This window comes from Rhamphochromis sp. 'chilingali', assembly GCF_963969265.1.
Source record: "Rhamphochromis sp. 'chilingali' genome assembly, chromosome: 6".
Taxonomy (NCBI): Eukaryota; Metazoa; Chordata; class Actinopteri; order Cichliformes; family Cichlidae; genus Rhamphochromis; species Rhamphochromis sp. 'chilingali'.
Genome location: NC_137933.1, coordinates 12906750 through 12926779, shown reverse-complemented (window position 1 = coordinate 12926779; position 20030 = coordinate 12906750). Strand labels below are relative to the sequence as shown.

Below are 20030 nucleotides of genomic sequence, written 5' to 3'. Positions count from 1 at the left end.
TGACATTAATAAGGCAAATAAAAGTAGGAATTGTTACTCTAGTTCACTAATTTTATTCTTACAATGGACAAAGGCTATATATTTTGTTCTCATAAAATTCAATAAGTAGGGATAAACACTTTCAAAATTTACAAGTCCCCACAGATCACTCAATGAACTGAGTCAGTTTGGCAGACATCATATATTTAAATATTCCTCTGGTCTGCTCCGGCCCCACCGACGAATTTGAAATGTGCTTTATGCTCATTTGGTTCCACAATGGAGGAACCACACTCACACTTTTTCTGAGCTGTTTCTTTGTAGTGCCATAAAGTTGCTTTTCATAGATAGATAGATAGATAGATAGATAGATAGATAGATAGATAGATAGATAGATAGATAGATAGATAGATAGATAGATAGATAGATAGATAGATAGATAGATAGATAGATAGATAGATAGATAGATAGATAGATAGATAGATAGATAGATAGATAGATAGATAGATAGATAGATAGATAGATAGATAGATAGATAGATAGATAGATAGATAGATAGATAGATAGATAGATAGATAGATAGATAGATAGATAGATAGATTACAGTATTGGACACATCTTGTAAAAACAATAATTTAAAAAATGTATTTTTAGACAAAAACATATTTTTAATAATAACCACAAATCAATAAGTCAGCAGTGGTGTAAATTAGCCTTTTGTGTGGTGGAAAAAACACATTACCATCGTTTATGAGAGAAAACATCTATCAAAAATGACCACATTCCCATTTAAATCTGCCTTTTTTTCTGTGCTCCATCCGTGTAAGGATACAAAATAATGGTTATAGTGTGTAGATATGGCCTTGTGTGGCCTTCATGCCGCAGACGAAGCAGCAGCAAAGACAGACAGACAGGCCTATAAGTCCAGTACTAAGCCTGGTGCTCTTTCTTCAATTAGCGCAGCTCTCACCATTGCTTACACAGCTTGTTGGCCAGCCTAAAGATTTCAGTCTTAGCACTACAGCTTATTATAAAAGCACTGGAATGCTATTGAACCTTCTACAGAAGCCTGTATTTCATCTGGTGTGTTGCCAAAAGTGAAAACTGAATATTGACTCATGCTTGAAGGTCAAAAACAGGGGTCACTTACAAAAATCTCAAAAATCTGCCAGACTCAGACCTACTGGGTGGTTCTTGAAGCACCAGGGGATGGATCTTTTTGTGATCTCTAAAACTTGGGCATTTACTACTGTTTTGTAAACTTTTTTTCTTGTCTGCTGTTACATTGTTTATTTCTTGCAGAGTTGAAACCTATCTGCAAGGCATAAATTACATCCCAACCCTCCTCTTGATTGTGTTTGATTGAGCTGGTAATCAAAGTTGGAACGCATGCAAAGTCTGATTAGTGCCAGCCGCCTGGAACTGGTGGCATATTTCAACCGCATGGAACAAATGACAGTGCTGGTCAGTGTGGGCATTTGCCTTGATTCAATATGACAAAAAGCAAATTAGATGCAATTTACATACAAGCGAGTTATTGGATCATATTAGAAACATGTCAAAACCTTACTGAATAGTTGAATGCATTTTTATGTGCAGTTTTGTTTTTTCAGGTCATTTCAAATTTGAACCATTCAGATACCTGAAATATTCTTTGCTTGCTCTAAAACGACGAATGGGAAGTTGGTGTAAATGATTTTTAGAGTATGTTGGACAGCCAACCTCCAAACTGCTTTGTCTTTAGAGGAAATATAGACCTCTCTTAAAGCAAAGAAGACAATGAATGACAAATCGATGTTTTAGATCATAGTGAGTTACAAACATGTTCATCAAAATTTGGAAAAAGATGAAAAACTTAATATAATTCAGGCAGTGTAGTGTCACCAAAATCATTTAATTACTTTAATAACTTCGCTGACACACATCTATTCTATGAAACATAAAAGCAAAATATTCTATAGCAGTTAGGCTGGGAAAGAATCCTGGGATCTCTATGTCACAGTGTGGTGGCCGTAAAGACTGTTGTAGAGCAGCGGTCCCCAACCCCCGGGCCACGGACTGGTACCGGGCCGCAGGAGTTGAGGCTTCGGTGTGAAATTCATGGTTTTCAGGGTTTTTAGCGTGGTTTTCTTTTAGCGTTTTTATCGTTAACTTGGTTTCCCTGGGTCTTTCCCGTGTGTTATGAATAAATCTTCTTTTTCTTGGTACTGATACTGGTTTTATTTTGCTGTATTTATCTGCAACACATTAAAGGCTGGTCCGTGAAAATATTGTTGGACATAAACCAGTCTGTGGAGCAAAAAAGGTTGGGGACCACTGTTGTAGAGGACAACACAGCATACAAGAGATACAAATTATGAAGCAAAAGACGAGCTTTAAAGGTGAATTCCAAATCCGAAGAAAACCCAAAGTCCAAAAATCACAAAGGATAAAGGGCTGAAGATCATAAGGTAGCAAAACATGAAATATCCAAAAGACTAGTGCTACATGCAGATATCGAACTCTCACACTAAACCTGAAGAGAGAAAGGCAGCACAGATAGGAAGACACGGTGATACAGTGATGTGAAATAATTATTTGATCCCCCTGCTGAATTTGTAAGTTTGCTCATTTACAACGCAAGCTGGTACCTGTTATGAGTGGCTGTGTGCAGACAGGAATACGACCCAAGGTGCAGACTCCGGAGACAATCGTAACTCAAAACAGCTTTAATGTAAAACTCAAAATATAACTGGAAAAAATCAAAATAAACTTAAACCGGAGGACTGCCAGAACACACAGCTAGGTAAATGGTAGATCACGACACAGACACAAAGAAACACAGGGCTCAAATACACAGAGGGAGCAATCAGGGAATGGGTAACAGGAGGGAAACACAGCTGGGGCAAATCAGGCCTAACGAGACAAGGGGAAGCAAAACCAGACACATTAACATCAGACATGGACTTTCAAAGTAAAACAGGAAACCCATAACACAGACTGAACAAAAGACACAGACTCACATGCAGGCACTACAACAGAGGGAACAGAGACGTGGGCCCAGGGCAGACACAAACACTGACTGGCCACGGGGATATAGCAACTAAGGATACACAGAGACGCGAACTAGACAAGGGGATACAGCTGACAGGGGAGACAGAGCAACTAGAGAAGACAGAGACATAAACCATAAGACAGAACTCAAAAAAAACCAAAGACTGGAAATAATAAATAATAAACTCAAAAACCTTGGGTACCAGCAAACTGGTAGTTTCACTTTAATGGTGCGAGACATCAGTGAAATATCTAGAAAAACACATTTAATAAAAGTCATAAATTGATTTGCCTGTAACTGAATAAAATAAATATTTGATCGCCTACAAACCAGCCAGTATTCTGGCTTCCGCAGACTGGCTGTGCACCCATGTGGCAAACAGTCAGTTATAGATGTCATGATCTCAACTCATTATGTGGATAAAACACAGCTGTCCACAGAATTTCTTCCATTCCAACATTTCCACCTTCATGGCAAAATGAAAGAGAAGAAGCAAGAAACTTGGTGAGGACGTGGCAACTGTTGGTGCGATTGTTCAGAAGTGGATGAAATATTAAATGAGCTCATGGGGTGAGGGATCTTCATAAGAAAGGTGGTGGGTCAGTCCAAAGCTACATGGGAGGAGCTTGTTAATTATCTGAAGACAGTTGGGACCACAGTCACCAAGAACACCAGTATGCTTTAATGAATTGAAAGCTTGCACCACCCACAAGGTTCCTCTGCTCAAGAAGGCACGTGTACAGGCCTGTTCTAAGTTTCCACTTAACATTTAAATGATTCAGGGAAGACTTGGGAGAATGTGCTGTGGTCAGATGAAACCAAAGCTCTCCTGACCCCTGTCCTGTAAAGACCGGTGGGCCAAAATCCCTCCTGAGATGTGGGCAAACCTGGTGACCAATTACAAAAGACATCTATCATTGTGAAAGGGTTTTTCCACCAAGTACTAAGTCATGTTTTGCTTGGGGATCAAAACTCCATAAACACTTGAGAAGCACAAGAAACAGAAGTCAAATATTAAGCTGAAGCTCATCATAGTAGAAAAACAATGGGAACAGTTATGAAGAGCTGTGAAACTAATCATTGCTAAAAATAAATAAATAAATAAAAGCCTTCGGACCAAAGCATGAGATCATTCTGTTTCATCATGTGGCTGCTAATAGCGCATGTACATAGTCACATCTGTGTATTAGCAGCTGGTGTTAGGAACAAATGTTTGAAGCTGTGAGAAATAATATAACCACACTAATTAAATGAAAGGCCTCCATATTTTTCTGTGTTGAATACCAGGAACAAACTAATTTTCTAAATACACGTGTTTCTGGTTGGATTTCTCTGATCAGACGGGCCGAGAGGCTGATCAAAGCATTGTTCTAGAGACATCCAAAGGCATGTGGCCATCAATACAAAAGCAGCAGGAACAGTTTATAAAACTGCAGACATGTTTGTAACCTGAAGTCTTGAGGTACAGAATGGTCATAAAATGCATGGCTGTACAGGGAGTTCAAACATCCACGGGGAGCATAATTACCTGCGCCTGGCAGAGCAACAACACTCAGCACGCATGAACTCTGTGCGGCTCTGGACCCTGCTCCAGGAATCACGTTGTCCCTTTACAGTAAATCAGGGTTTGTTCAAAAAATGTAAAAGTCTGAGTTGGTATTTCCAGGTAAACATCTCATTTGCAGTTAGAATATCTGTGCTTAGATTGTATTTTTGTACTTAGCTCTTCTAGGTTGATGTTCCAGAGCTCCCGTCTCAGGATACTCTATATTTAATGTAACATGTCGGTTATAATAGGCAAGGCTGGGATGTATTTGTGTGTACTGAGCGTAATACATTTGATATACAGTAGTCCAGATACTAACTAGCATTATAACTAAAAGTAAATCTTTTTAAATTAACTTAATCCTTTTGGGTCCAGGATATAATTGGCAGTTGATTACCACTTTTGATTATTACCTTTATATTTCAGTATAGGCAGAGTCCTTTGTGCTGACAGGAAGGCAAAACTAACTTAAATAACCAGTGGTTACAAGCAAAGTATGCAGAAGAGCATCTGTGAACACACAATTTGTCAAACCTTTAAGCAGTTGGCTTATATCAGCAGAAAATCACCCTTGTCAGCTAAGAAAAGGCTAGAATTTGCATGGGCACACCGAAATCAGACAGTAGATGATTGAAAAAACGTTGCCTGTTTCTGCTTTGACACGTTGACTGTAGGGTCAAGATTTGGTGTAAACAATATGAGAGTGTACGCACCTTCTGATGGCTGCTTCCAGTGTCACAAAGCTCAAATCATCCCAAACTGGTTTGCTGCTTGTGATAATGACTTGACTGTACTCAAATGGCTCCACCAGAGCTCAAACCAGACCTGCCGCAAGTGTGTGATGCTATCATGTCAACATGTACCAGAATCTCTGACCAGTGTTTTCAGATTTGTGCCAAGAAGTAATAATAATGGATTGGATTTATATAGCGCTTTTCAAGGCACCCAAAGCGCTTTACAATGCCACTATTCATTCACTCACTGGTGGAGGCAAGCTACAATTGTAGCCACAGCTGCCCTGGGGCAGACTAACAGAAGCGAGGCTGCCATATCGCGCCATCAGCCCCTCACCAGTAGGCGGTAGGGTAAAGTGTCTTGCCCAAGGACACAACGACCAGGACAGAGAGCCCAGGGATCGAACCGGCAACCTTCCGGTTACAGATGCATGTCCCAACCCCCTGAGCCGCGGTCGCCAAACCCAATACTAGTAGATTGTACCCAATGAAATGTCTAGCGAGTTATAGTTTTATATATCAGTATCCCACTTATTCAAACATTAGGAATATTTTCATAGAGTGGAGAGAACCCCTGGGATTGGTTCAAGAAGCATGAAAACCAGATTAAGAACCCACCGTTTAGTTTTGATCTCTGTTTCAAATTAAATGCTTATAGCTGCCAAACCAAAATGGCAGCATTGTGCTCATACTGTTGACACAATACACAAAACAAAACTAAGAAAAACATGAATCTACAACACTGTGTATTTAGCCACTTAGTATTGCGTTTCAGGATGTAAATACATCAGTCTCAGTCACTCGTCAACAATTAAGGCATTCTGAAGGCAAAAGGTGGCCCAACCTGGTACTTATAAGGTGTACCTAATTAAGTGCCCACTGAGTCTGTATATAGAGAACTGCAAAACATGAACATATATGAGATGTTTAAGCCACTAAACTAAAACTAACTACTCGTGAATATATGACGTGGATATTGTTTGAGCCATTTAGATTCTTGTATCTCAGAGACTTTAGCTTATGTTTCTACCTGAATCAGGCACAATTTAATATAAGATAATGTTTTCTTTCTTTTTAAAAAAAATCTCTGGGTAAGCAATAAAATTGCACGTCAAAAATGTCTGCAGATTTTTTATAAACACAATGTATAGCACAACGTTTAACTGAATTATAGCCTTTTTACGGCAGACACCTTAAGCAATATCAAATTAAACTCTTCTTTAAAAAACACAAACATAGTTTGGGAAACAGAATCTGTCTTCTCATGAGCAAAGAAACTGCCAAGTGTGGTCAAATAATAAACAGAAGGTTCAGTCTCTCATTGGAACAGTAGCTGCCAGGGTGTAAAACAACAGAAAATAACATCACACATAGACTTTCCCCTTTGGAAACGCTATGCCACAAGATGTGTTGCATTAACCGTTAATGTGTTGTCATAAGGATTGCATTGAAAATTTCTGTGAGAAGGGCTTAACTTGGTGTTTGAGTGGTAGACCTGCAACAGATAATTGCACATAAGCTTCGTGAAACCTAATAATTACAAGCAGAAAATTGTAGACAGTCTGGTTTTCCATCGAGATCCAAGAGGAGAAAAAAAAAAGCCTGGTTCGATTTTTCCATCTGTGTCACAATGAACGTAAATCCTAACACAATGAAACAGGAGCGTGTGCTCTCTCATGAAGAAGACATGACGAAGGCAGAAATTTATGTTGAGCCACAAGACAGAATGACCTCAGTTTTGAGTTGCTTGATTGGGTATAGGAATGCGGTGACCCTAATAGATCCCTTATATGTCTGTCCTGGGAAGTAATACTACCAGAATGTGAATTGCATGAGAGAGAGTGAAAATTATATGCCTCCGACTACTGTATTGTATCCATATTAGGCCTCAAGACGGGGAAAAAAATTCTCACTTACATACACTACAGCACACGCGTCCGGGCAAGTATTTTCATATGGGCTTTGTGTTTAAGTTGGGTGTTGAGAGACATGGCTTTGCCCTCAATCTGGACGTGTGAGCTTTGCAGTGTTCCATTGTCGTCCATCTTGTGGCGTGTGGCTTTAGTTTCCACATTAGTCTATTTCCCACTATTGCTACTGGCACAACTCAACCTGCACAAAGCTCCGCCAGAGATCTGGAAAAGTTAGCATGACTCACTCAAGCTCAGACAGTAACATTTACTTCTCTCATTCGTTGGATGTAGCTCTTTAATACGTTCATCTATAAAGGGATTTTCCATTGGTATTCGAGTAGTAATGAGATTGTATCAGTTACCTAATAATGGGAGTACACTGTCAAGCTTCTTACAAAAGTCAGGAGAGAACTTGATATGGATGAAAAAGCATTTCTATTATTCCTGGTTACACTAATCACTAATCAAATTGTGATTTGGACCTCCTTTGGTGGCCAAATCACAGAAATGCTGAGCAAGATCATGAGATGGAAACCGATGTATTTGCATCCCAGAACACAATATTAAGTGTCTAAAAACACAGTTTTGTAGATTCATCAATGTTTTTCTTAGTTTTGTTTATTGTATTGTGTCATGAGCACAATGGTGCCATTTTGGTTTTGGCAGCCACAAGCTTTTAATGTGAAACAGTGATCAAAACTAAACGGCAGATTCTTAATTCGGTTTTTGTGCTTTTGAACTGATCCTATTAGTTCACTTCTGTCTATGAAAATATTCATGATCTTTGAATTAGTGACCTCTTTTACCTTCAGAGCTGCTTTAATCCTTCATCGCTTGGATCCAACAAGGTGCTTAAATGATTCCTCAGGGATTTTGGTTCTTACTGACATGATAACATCACACAGCTCCTGCATAATTGTTGGCTGCCAGTCCAGATGTAAATCACCTGTTCCACTTCATCCCAAAGGTGCTCTACTGGATTGCGATCTGGTGGCTGGAGGCCATGTGACTGCAGAGAACTCGCTGTCATGTCCTAGAAACCATTTTGAGATCATCTGAGTTTTGTGACATGGTGCATTAACCTGCTGGAAGCAACCGTCAGAAGATGGGTACAAGGGACGGAGATGGCCAGCAACAATACTCAGGTCGACTGTGAGCCCAAAGTGTGCCAAGAAAATATCCCCCGCGCCATTACACCACCAGGATACAACGCAGGACGGATCCATGGATTCAGATGTTTACACCAAATTCTGACCCTACCACCCAAATGCCATAGTATAAGTCAAGACTCATCAAACTAGGTAATGTTTTTCCAATCTTCTGTTATGCAGCATTGATAAGCCAATATGAACTATGAATGTGTTGTGCGTTCAGAGAAGCTCATCTGCATACCTAGGCTATTATTAATTTGTTATTTGAGTCACTGTTGCCTCCCTATTAACTCAAAGTTTAACTCAGTTTAAACTTCAGCAGGTTGTGAATTTCTGATATGTGATTGACTGATGAAATATTTCCATGGACCACATGTACCTAACAAAGTATCTGGTAAGTTTATATAAAAACAGCCTAATATCGAGGTCTAGCGAACTCAAGCTTGAAAAATTCTCCAATTGAATAGCAGTGAGTGAGGAAACAAATGCTCCATGAAGTACACGGTTAGCGCATAGTTATTAACTTTTTGAGATTTGACGTTCATCAAGACTTGGGTCTGATTGGAGACATTGACAAAAGCTAGGAATTGTGCCTGTCTGTTTGTGCAAGGCTCTTGCACATGATGACAGTTTTCGTTCAGTTTAACACATCTTGAGAGACGTGACAGGAGTGATTAGGCAACAAAAATGAACAATGCCAGTACAAAACATTTAGTCAGGTGCGAGCCCAGTTAAGCTACCCCCAAACTGACAGAAACTCAGCATGCAAATCTGTGTTTCTGAGTTGCCGTTCTCAAAGATGCCACAGTGCACATAATGATATGTGGGATTCATTATATCTTTCCCAGTACTGAGCTTTGGGAAGATGGTTTTTGAAACCCTACATCTTAAACCAGTTTACATCCAGGATAAACTGTTTATTCTAAATGTCATCTCTAGAAAACATCCACAGCACATATGTGGAGCAAAAAAAGTAAATATTTTTACATTTTAACACATACATGCACACACACGTGCGCACACATGCACACACACACAGCATGCATGTGCATAAGATAGATCCTTGCAATGTATATTTACTCACACCACAGTATGGCCTTGGTTAAATGTGAAGTACACACATCATTTTCCTACAAATCATCTTAAGCCACAGGTTTCAAGACACTTTGGACAATATAGCCTCAAATCTGTTTTGAAGCAGGTTGCTAACATTTGACCTGATCACACTTCCTGAGCATAACGAGAAATCGAACACATACGTCATGCATTGAGTTGAATGCTTTACAGTTGAAATTGTTGGTAATAAAATTTAGAATTTCACATCCATTATCAAACATTTTGATGAAGGTTTATCAAAATTTGGCAAATAAGAAAATGACAGTAAGATGTTGTCTTTTGTCTGAAAAGTGTCTGTGTCAATATGACACCATTTAAAAATGTAAAGATATAGACTTTAGGTTATTTTAATTAACATCTCCATTTTAATGTTGTGAAAAGTACCAAGTGACTTGAATTACCTATAGTTTGCAGTACAGCAATCTTATATTGAGCATCAGCGTTAGTGCTGAAAATATTTAAGCTCTGCAGGACGCACAGATTTGTGTTTTTTATCAAATCAAATCAAATCACTTTTATTGTCACATCACATGTGCAGGTACATTGGTACAGCACATGTGAGTGAAATTCTTGTGTGCGAGCTTCACAAGCAACAGAGTTGTGCAAAATACAATAATGTAAACAAGCAAAATACAAGAATGGCTACATCTGAAACTAATAAATATATGTACAATATATAATAGTATATGCATTTCTGGATGTGTATACTAAATATTTTTCTACGTGTGTGTGTGTGTGTGTGTGTGTGTGTGTGTGTGTGTGTGTGTGTGTGTGTGTGTGTGTGTGTGTGTGTGTACACATATTTTACAAATTAAATAGAGTAAACAATAAATAAAATATATAAAAATATACAGAGTTGAGACATGTGCAAAACAGTGGCATTACTGTACAGTATGGAGTGCATAATGTTAAAGTTCCAGTAGTGAAGCTGAGGTGTCTATGACGTGTTCAGCAGTCTGATGGCCTGATGGAAGAAGCTGTCTCTCAGTCTGCTGGTACAGGACCGGATGCTGCAGAACCTCCTTCCTGATGGAAGCAGTCTGAACAGTTTATGGCTGGGGTGACTGGAGTCCTTGATGATCCTCCCCGCTTTCCTCAGGCACCGCTTCCTGTAGATGTCTTGGAGGGAGGGAAGCTCACCTCCAATTATCCGTTCAGAGCACCGCACTACTCGCTGGAGAGCTTTGCAGTTGTAGGCGGTGCTGTTGCCATACCAGGTGGTGATGCATCCAGTGAGGATGCTCTCAATGGCACAGTGATAGAAGGTCCTGAGGATGCGGGGGCTCATGCCGAATCTTTTCAGTCTCCTGAGAAAGAAGAGGCGCTGCTGCGCCTTCTTCACTGTTTTGTTTGTGTGTACTGACCACGTAAGATCCTCAGCCAGATGTACACCAAGGAACCGGAAGCTGCTCACTCTCTCCACAGCAGCCCCGTTGATGGTGATGGGGGTGTGTACTTCTCTGCACCTCCGGAAGTCCACTATCAGCTCCTTTGTCTTTGCGACGTTGAGGGTGAGATGGTTGTCTTGACACCAGTGGGTCAGGGCGCTGACCTCCTCCCTGTAAGCTGTCTCATCACTGTTGGTGATAAGACCCACCACTGTAGTGTCGTCCGCAAACTTCACAATGATGTTGGAGTTGTTGGTGGCTGTGCAGTCGTAGGTGTAGAGTGAGTACAGGAGAGGGCTCAGTACACATCCCTGTGGAGCACCAGTGTTCAGTGTGATGGGGGATGAGGTGATGCTGCCCAGTCTGACCACTTGGCGTCTGTCAGACAGGAAGCTAAGGATCCAGCTGCAGAGGGAGCTGCTCAGTCCTAGATCCTGCAGTTTCCTGTCCAGCTTCGAGGGAACGATGGTATTGAATGCTGAGCTGTAATCTACAAACAGCATCCTCACATACGTGTCTCTCTTCTCCAGGTGTGACAGGGCAGTATGTAGTGTCAGGGCTATGGCATCATCAGTGGACCTGTTGTGGCGGTATGCGAACTGTAGAGGGTCCAGTGAGTCGGGTAGTGCAGAGCAGATGAAGTCCCTGACCAGCTTCTCGAAGCATTTGCTTACGATGGGGGTCAGGGCTACAGGTCGCCAGTCGTTCAATGAGGAGATGGTGGAGGATTTGGGTACAGGGACGATGGTGGCCATTTTGAAGCAGGCTGGGACTACAGACAGAGAGAGGGAAAGGTTGAAGATGTGCGTGAACACTCCAGCCAGCTGAGCCGCGCATGACTTGAGGACGCGGCCGGGAATCCCGTCCGGACCAGTAGATTTGCGTGCGTTCACCTTCCTGAAGCACTTCCGCACATCCTCCTCAGACACAGTGTGCGCACTGACGTCATCCGCGGTGCGCACACTGTCCGGTCTCATGGTGTTCGCTGTGTCGAATCTAGCGTAGAATACGTTTAGATCCTCACACAGAGAGGCCGTGGTCTGCGGTGTGCTGGTTTTCCCTCTAAAGTCTGTGATCGTGTTTAGTCCCTGCCACATACTCCGAGGGTTGTCAAACTGTTGCTCCACCCTGTCCCTGTACTCACGTTTGGCTGCTTTGATCGTCTTCTGGAGTTGGTAATGTGCGTGTTTGTAGTCCGATGTGTTCGCGGAGGCAAAGGCGGTGCTCCGTGCCGCCAGTGCCGCGCGAACATCTCCGTTAATCCAGGGTTTTTTCTATGGGGTCTGTTGAAACAGAGACCTCCTTTATTCAGTCATTACTAGATTGGATATCCAGAAACTGAATGTCTTGTTTCTATAGCAGCTTTTCCCTTTGACCACAACTCTGCAACATCATTTAATGTTTAACAGATCAATACAAAAAAGCTACAGATCCACATTTAATGGCTTCAATAGAAAATGAATATTAAAATGATTAATAATTTGTTTGAATGAAAATAGGATGCATTTGTTAAAAAATGTTTCAATATAACGCTTTACTGCCATTTATTCAGGGTGAAAAATAAACAAGTGTAAATACCTTCAAATTGCTTTTAATGTACACATGTTGAATCTATTCTTCATTTAATTAAAAGTAAATAATTACGTGTGAAAAGTGTTGAGTCTTGTTTGGTTCCTGTATGCTACACCACATATTATTTGGCAGAGTGGCTCTTCCGAAACATTTTTCCAGGTTAATGGTTTATCCAGGGCTACTCGCTGGATCTGTGCAGTGATCTCTCCCTGCTGTCCCTGTAGCCGATGATCTGGCCCGAAAACCAGCTGCTGGAGCAGCAACATGTTTAAAAAAAGGTCCTTAGAGGAGTTTGAGTGTGGGCTGTATTGCATTCATTGTTTTATCTTGCTCCTGACTTACTTGGCCATGATTTATGGAAAGTAATATCCCTGTGGACAGTAACTCTCAGTACATACAGGTGATTGTTTCAAGAGTGATTTCCAAGAAATGCCTCAGGCCTCAACAGCTTCTGAGAACAACATAAAGAACTTCCGCTGTCGCTAGTGGGCCGAAGTTCACGCCCAAATCTGAGAATCTGAACATGTTTCGTTTTTTTGATTCACTTAAACACTCACTTGCATTGTCTTCTTCCATCAGATCTCATGTACTTTGGAAAATCCATCCGCTGAGACAGAGAGACAGAAATAAAAAAGAAGCCAAGGAGTTAGATATGGGTTTTTTTTAGTGCTGTCAGCGTTAATCTGGTTAAAATGACGGTAACGCCATAACCGCATTAACGCGGCAAATCTCCCTTAGCGAGTTAGCGCGGATCGCCCTGTCAGTGGGGCTGGATGACGCTAACGCATTACTGACCTAACCGCGCTGACACCGTGCAGCTCCAACCAGATTAACGCTGACAGCACTAGTTTTTGTGTTTTTGTTTTCACAATAAGACTCACTGGGTCTTTAAGTTGTTGGGTTGTTGAACTTACTATGGGTGATGACACCTATTGTAAGTTAAGATGCTGGGAAGATTATGTTGACTTTAACTGACTTGATTGGGTGTTTTTTCTGCCACCCTGTGGTCAAACATCTGTTAATGCGGCTTTAAAGTGCTGCCAGTCAAAACTGTAATGTCCAAATCTGTCAAAAATCCCTCTCCGGCGTTTTTCTGGTCAGTAATGAAAAAAAAAAACAGAAATCATATTTGAAGATGTTTGTGGGAACAGTCATAAAGAAAAATCTCTCTCAATCAACTCTGACCTTGGCCGCTGAACTAATACTTAACTGAACCGCTGACGTCACAGACAGAATCAGTTGAAAGAAGGCCCCAGAAGCCAACCTTGGAGGTCTCGAATTTGACAACATTATGATAGGTGATACATGCTGGGTATTCGCACGAGGCATGCACCCAACCTGAACCTTGAGAATGGTTGGCTCTTTAAGTCTGGTCCCATAGGACTTGTTCCATTATAGCCTGAGGAGCCAGCCATATATCACACACAAGCAGATAATCCAGGGGTGATTGAGGTAATTGCTTGCAGTTGTGGTGGGGTGCCCTGAAAAGCTGAGGTAAGTGCAGCTTCTGTTCAATATTGATTTCAGGCTGCACTTCACAGCAGGACTCTGTGTGGCATATATGGTAAAAAGAATAGGATTTTCAAACCTAATTTTTCACACTCTGTTAAGTTCACATCTGCTCCTCCTAACCCTAACACTCCCCTACAGACAGGGAGTTAAAAATCCTCATGGCAGCTTTGGTAAGCAGTAAAACATGCTCGCAACCCCCTGGACTTGAAACACTGACAAAATAAGTCCAAGTCCTTAAACGCCACTGGCACACAGCCTCCATTCAGAGCACCAATAATTGCAGGTTCCTCTCTCTATCATTTGTCTTACAAGCTGACAGTGGGAGATTCTTGAGCTGTGAGTTTTACCCACGATACTGAATAAAACAATTCATGTTATGAAACTTTTTATGTTTAGCTTTTTTTTATGTTACATTGACTGCCAAACCTCTGTACAATTTTAATTTTACCACCAATATGGAAAATCATTTCTATGATGGAGGAGGAATTTGTACTTTTATTTTGGTAGTCTGCATGAAGAATTTACTGCATGCTCACAACGTAAGCTGCTGTAACCCGTTTGTCCTTTAAAACAGTACAATCCCAGCAGGAAGCACAATCGCATGTCAGTGTAGGTTTGAGTGAAAGTCCACACCATCAAATCCAGACATGTGGACTATGTGGACCATGGAATATCACTTACCTTCACTCACCTAGTCTTGGTGTAATTTTAAGATGTATATCAGCAATGCTATTTGGACACACATCCACACAGGCAGTGCCACAGTAGGCAAGGGCTTAATTTCCTGACTTCAAAGAAGCAAGGCAGCCAGCAGCCTACTGAAAAGAAGTGATGAAGGAGGAATGAGTCCAATGAGCTTTTAAGCACCCTTAATGAAAGCAAGTCTTGATTCTTTTTTATTTTTTAAAGCTTTGGTTAAAGCGGTTTTGAGTGCAACTCGCTGGCTTGATTTGTGTGAACTGTGGCTGCTCTGTGTTGAAAAGGAAAGGGACTGTGATTGCAAACTAAGAGGAGGTGTCTGTTAGAATCATAGATGTGCGTTTCCCAGATTTTTAAATGGACAGCAGCTCACAGGATACGTGTCGAATCTAGAAATATAAACAAGTCAGCTTGGATTAATTCCATGGTGAGTTTGTCCAGGATTTCACAGTCTCACATGGACCATTTGACTTTTGAAGATAGTGCATGCGTTGTGCTGGAAAGATATGCAGAACAGCTGTTGCCTTTGCTAAGAGTTTTATTTTACTTTTTTTTATTTATATGTTACTCTTGGTAAAACTGTTATTCTGTAAGTGTAAATTCTAACACGTGTTAGTTAACTTTATGCAATGAAGTGAAACATTTTTATTCTTTGTACCCACACACAGTGGCCAACTTGGTCGTCTTCAAGTTGTTGGTGGTGAGGCCAAAAGCAGTAACCATGGACCACAGCTCCAACAGCATTAAGACCAGATGGTCTGCTAACCTTTTATCTAATGCACCACAGGATATTGTTCACTAGTAGGGCAAGAATTGAAGCGGGAGACAATCAGCTTGTTAATGGTAGTAAAAGAGAGCCTAGCCCAAAATTAGTTGTTGATCCAAGTTCCTAACCTGATCTATAGCTGCTATTAAAAAAAGTAAAAGTAACATTTTCTTTATATAGCACCTTCCAGGATAAAAATCACAAAGTGCTTCAAAGAAGCTAAAACATAAAATAAAAATCAACCAAAAGCAAAAGATGAGTTTTTAGTCGATTCTGAGTTTAATAGGGAGCCAGTGCAGCTGAATCAGCAGGGGTGTGACATGGGAGTACTTGGAGGACTTGGTCAAAAGCTTTGCAGCAGCGTTCTGAACAAATTGCAGCTTGCTAGCTGCATTTAGTGAGAGGAAAAATTACACTGTGGATATAAGGAGCAAATATGAGCTTCCTCCAAAGGACATCTGGTCCCACAAACAGCTCAGAGTAGAGCTGGCTCCTTTTGGGTTTCTGGGCACCTGTCTAGAAAGCCTCCTGGACACCCGCTAAATGAGGTGTTTTGAGCACTGAAGAAACCTCTTGCTGGATCAGATTTATTTTAACAAGTAAAATGTGTCTGTAGCAGCAACTTTATTGCCTAATTGCTCGCAATCTGAACTGACTGTGCTTTGACTACAAGCTCATGGCTAGGAGTTGGAAAGCTTCCACCTTGTCAATCCAGGAGCCTCAAAAGGTAACACTTGGGAAAGTTTGCTAGCAACACTACTTAGATATGTTTAAGAAAATAAAATCTTTGGGTTTGGGTTATAATAAAATCTCTCCTCTATTTTCTGGGTCACCAGGGTCATGTGCACTGTTCCACTTTATTTAGGATGGGTTGCCAGTAAAGCACCAGAAGGAAATGAAGAATATATATAACAAATTTACTGCATATTGATGAGCTTACATTTGTAAAATGCCATAAAACAGTTTGGACCTGGCAGAAACTATGTTCCCTTTATTTAGAATACAGTTTAGCTGTGTGGAAACATAAACTCTTCGGGGCTCGACATGGAAATCTACCAGGTGACCACAGAGTGATTTCATGAAAGCTAATGTACACAAAATCTGCCTTACTGCAAAAATTAGATCAGTCTACATTCTGCATTTGAACATGGTTCAAGTGAGAGCACATGAGGTAACATACCAACCCCGCAATTACTTGCCACTGTTAATATACCTGTCAGTTTGTGGTTGTGCCATGATGATAGCATTTGTGCTGTCGAGTCTGAAAGAAGCACATTTAGTCTTGTATTGAGAAAAGGAAAGGTGGTGCTGCTGCTGATTTACGCTATTTCCAAAGAATCTTTTGGAAATCAAGTTAACTCTAAAAATATGACCGGTTATTGTTTTTTTTAATATATGTTCGGAAACTAGATGTGTGTATCTCCTTTTCACCTTAACACCTCAAATCTCCAAATGTATGCTATGATAAAAACCCACATTCAAAAGTCCTCTACTGAAAACTCAAGTTAAATCATTTCAAAAGCGTTTGTCAGGCCAAACAGAGCTGAATGAGTTTGTGAGAGACGGAGAATCCCTGCCCTGCTGTTTGTGTACCTCCTTCTTCTTCGACAGTCCCCTCCTACTTCCCCGAGATATAGGCAGCACTTTAACTCCGAGTCAATCAGAGTGGGATCTTTAACCGTGCGTGCCTCAGCCCACCACTTACACCCTCACAGCAGTCATCACTCGTACACCATCACATTGAGGCACGCTTGCACCGCAGACCATATGGAGTACTACAGCTTTCTCCTGCTTTGGATCTACAGCCAGCAGCTGGGTGAGTGAAAGTAGTTTATTGTTGTAACTATATATGTGTGCTTCTATCAGACTAATGTGTGGATCTAACCGCTTTTCCTCATGTAGCTTTAAAATAATAGAAATACGATGCTTATTTAATCGTACTGTCTCAATTGAGCAGCAGGAAACATTTCTAAAATAAAGAGGTTTTCTCTTTTTACTACATTAGATGACTTATTTTGTTAGTATTATGATATTGTATTTGCAAATCTGTGTGCTTTGTACTAAAGCAGCGAGATTTGAGTATCTTCAGTGGATGAAAGGCTATTTGTGCACATGAGTATCAAGAAACTGCAAGGCAAAGGTCATTTGCTTTACTGAAAGATACGCTGTCTCTTAAAGGTCCACAAAGAAGCTCTGTGTCACACTGGAAGCAGGCATGTTCTTAAAACTCGTGCCATCTTTTCAGTGTCAACTTTACAGAGACTGGAGAACTAGTGGTGCTCAGCCAGAAATGTGGTCAATTACCAGTGTAATCACTTTAGCAGCACCACATCCAGACAGGGTGAAAGAAACAGGATGACATGCATCAAATGCATGTACTTTTCAAAGCCAGACCTTTATTATGATTATCGTCTAAAGTAATATACAGTCCCAATGTTTAGTAAAGCTAATTAAATCAACCGCATCCTTTAAATGGCCTGTAGAAGCTTCAGTAACCGATGCAGGGCTGGAGATTTCTGTATGGTTACGTTTTGAGCTCAGTATAGTCACAATGCAGCCACATTTCCATAAAATTCTGGGCAACTTGTCACTGTGGCTGTACATTATGTTTTGCCTGTTTTTTCCTCAACAGAAAGGCATTATTCACTTCTTTTCAAACTATTTGGAAGAGGAAACAAACTGGTCTTTAATTTACAAGTTTGGTAAATAATGTGAAACTGAAGATTGGAGAAAAGGAAATGTCTATTGTAAATATTTGTATCAGTTTTGGAATTCACTGGAGCAAACCTCTGGATTGATGCCACAGTAATAGAGACACTGACCTTGTAGCTCGAGTCTGCGGCAGAAGATGTGATGTAGCGGGAGATGTTTTGGAAAGCAAGCAAGAGGCTGTGGATTACTGTGTGTGGCCTGACATGACTTTTGAAAGAAGATAACTTTAAATACGTCTATTTGGTTTGGATTTGATGAATATGAAACTTCTATATATGTATAAAGGGTGTAAACATGTCCCCTAGATTCACTCTGCCAGCAGAATATACAGTATGAACTGTTTATTTTTCTTTCTGTGTATTTGTGTGAAAAAATGACCTCATTTCAGTGTGTCCACATCCAAGAAACTGTAACAGGGTTTAATGGTTTGAAGACACATCTTGCCTATAATTAATGGCTAAATAATTTGTTTCAATTGCCCTCCACAGATTTTCATTTTACTTAAGTTCCTCCTTTGTTATCAGTGGACAAGACCTATAATTCCTGCAGGCTGATACCTACTTATCAATGAAAAGCCATTTCAATCCATTATATCTGTATTTAAAAGCTGCTCATGTTTTAGTTACAGTTAGTTAATGCTATACTGACCGATAGCAATTTATGCTCCACCTTCAGCTACAGAGATTTAGTCTGAATCCCTGTTGAGCCTTTTACCAACTCAGAAGGTTAACAGCCTAGCAGTGCCCAGTTGGCTCCTGTGTGCTTGGAGCATCTGGTTTTACACACCCCATGCCTCCCACAGTATTTGCTTTGGCATAGATAACAGTGAAATAAGGCGCCAAAATCTTTGAAAGTACATTGTCAACTGTGAAGTACCATGAAGTGTATCTTTCCAGAGAAACCATTGGATCACTGGAAATCCAGAATGGATCAATGGAAAGTCATTGCATCCTGTTTCTTCTGATATTTACTTTTATACAAAGACCCATGCCAAAGATATCGCTCCTGGTCATGTAACACCAGTCGGATGCTGTTTCCACATACACACACACATCAGAATTGATTGTCAGGATAGATTTTTTTAAAAATCAGCGAAGAAGAGGAGACGTCACAGTGCTGTATCATGCGTGTGTGTGTGTGTGTGTGATATGAGGATGTGTCCAAGCCAGCAGTTTGCACAATTCATCCAAACTGCTGCTCTATATCAGCGGGTCTGCGGTGGAGCTCCAGCGGCTTGGTGTTGGGCCAAAAGCAGCAGCAGACTAATGTGAGTCACACCGGCAGCCACCGGCCTGAGGTTTATTTATCTGGGCAAAGAAACCGGTACACAGGAAACCCAGGAAGACTCTGACCTTACGTTAAAAGCTGCTAATATTACTGAGAATATTAAATTGCTTTGCTACTTTAGTGTCTTTAAATGGAAACTGGATGATCTCAGTTCTCATGCTTTTTACCCTGACACTTCTCTCTCTGTTCTGTGCTGCCCTGGGTTCCTTTGCTAGTTTTTCTTGTGACTATGTCAGTAACTTGGGTGTACTGCTGGATAGCTCGCTCAAACTCGATAAGCAAGTGTCTGCTGTAGTGAGATCTAGCTTCCACCAACTGCGCCTTATCTCTAAGGCTAGGCATTATATTCCGCATGAGGACCTGGAGAAGCTTATTCACGCTTTTGTGACCTCCAGGTTGGATTATTGTAACTCCTTGTACTATGGTCTTCCCTCTTCTCTTCTTCTTAGACTGCAAACAGTCCAAAATGCAGCAGCCCGCCTTTTAACTGGTACCAGGAAATTTTGCCATATTACCCCTGTCGTAGCTAGCCTGCATTGGCTGCCCATAAAGTACCGTATTCAATTTAAAATATTACTTCTTACTTTCAAAACTATTAATAAATTAGCGCCAAGTTATCTT

The 20030-nt window shown here is 40.8% G+C and overlaps 1 protein-coding gene across 1 annotated transcript in view; it reads left to right on the top strand.

Moving 5' to 3' along the window:
• Positions 1-17099: 17099 nt before the first annotated feature.
• The window catches only part of itga11a (integrin, alpha 11a), a 53879-nt gene continuing 50948 nt past the window's right edge, over positions 17100-20030 (top strand). The window contains exon 1 of the mRNA XM_080884561.1: positions 17100-17226. Within this exon, the coding sequence (XP_080740687.1) occupies positions 17178-17226 (49 nt within the window). The 5' untranslated portion in view covers positions 17100-17177. The remainder of the gene's footprint in view (positions 17227-20030) is intronic.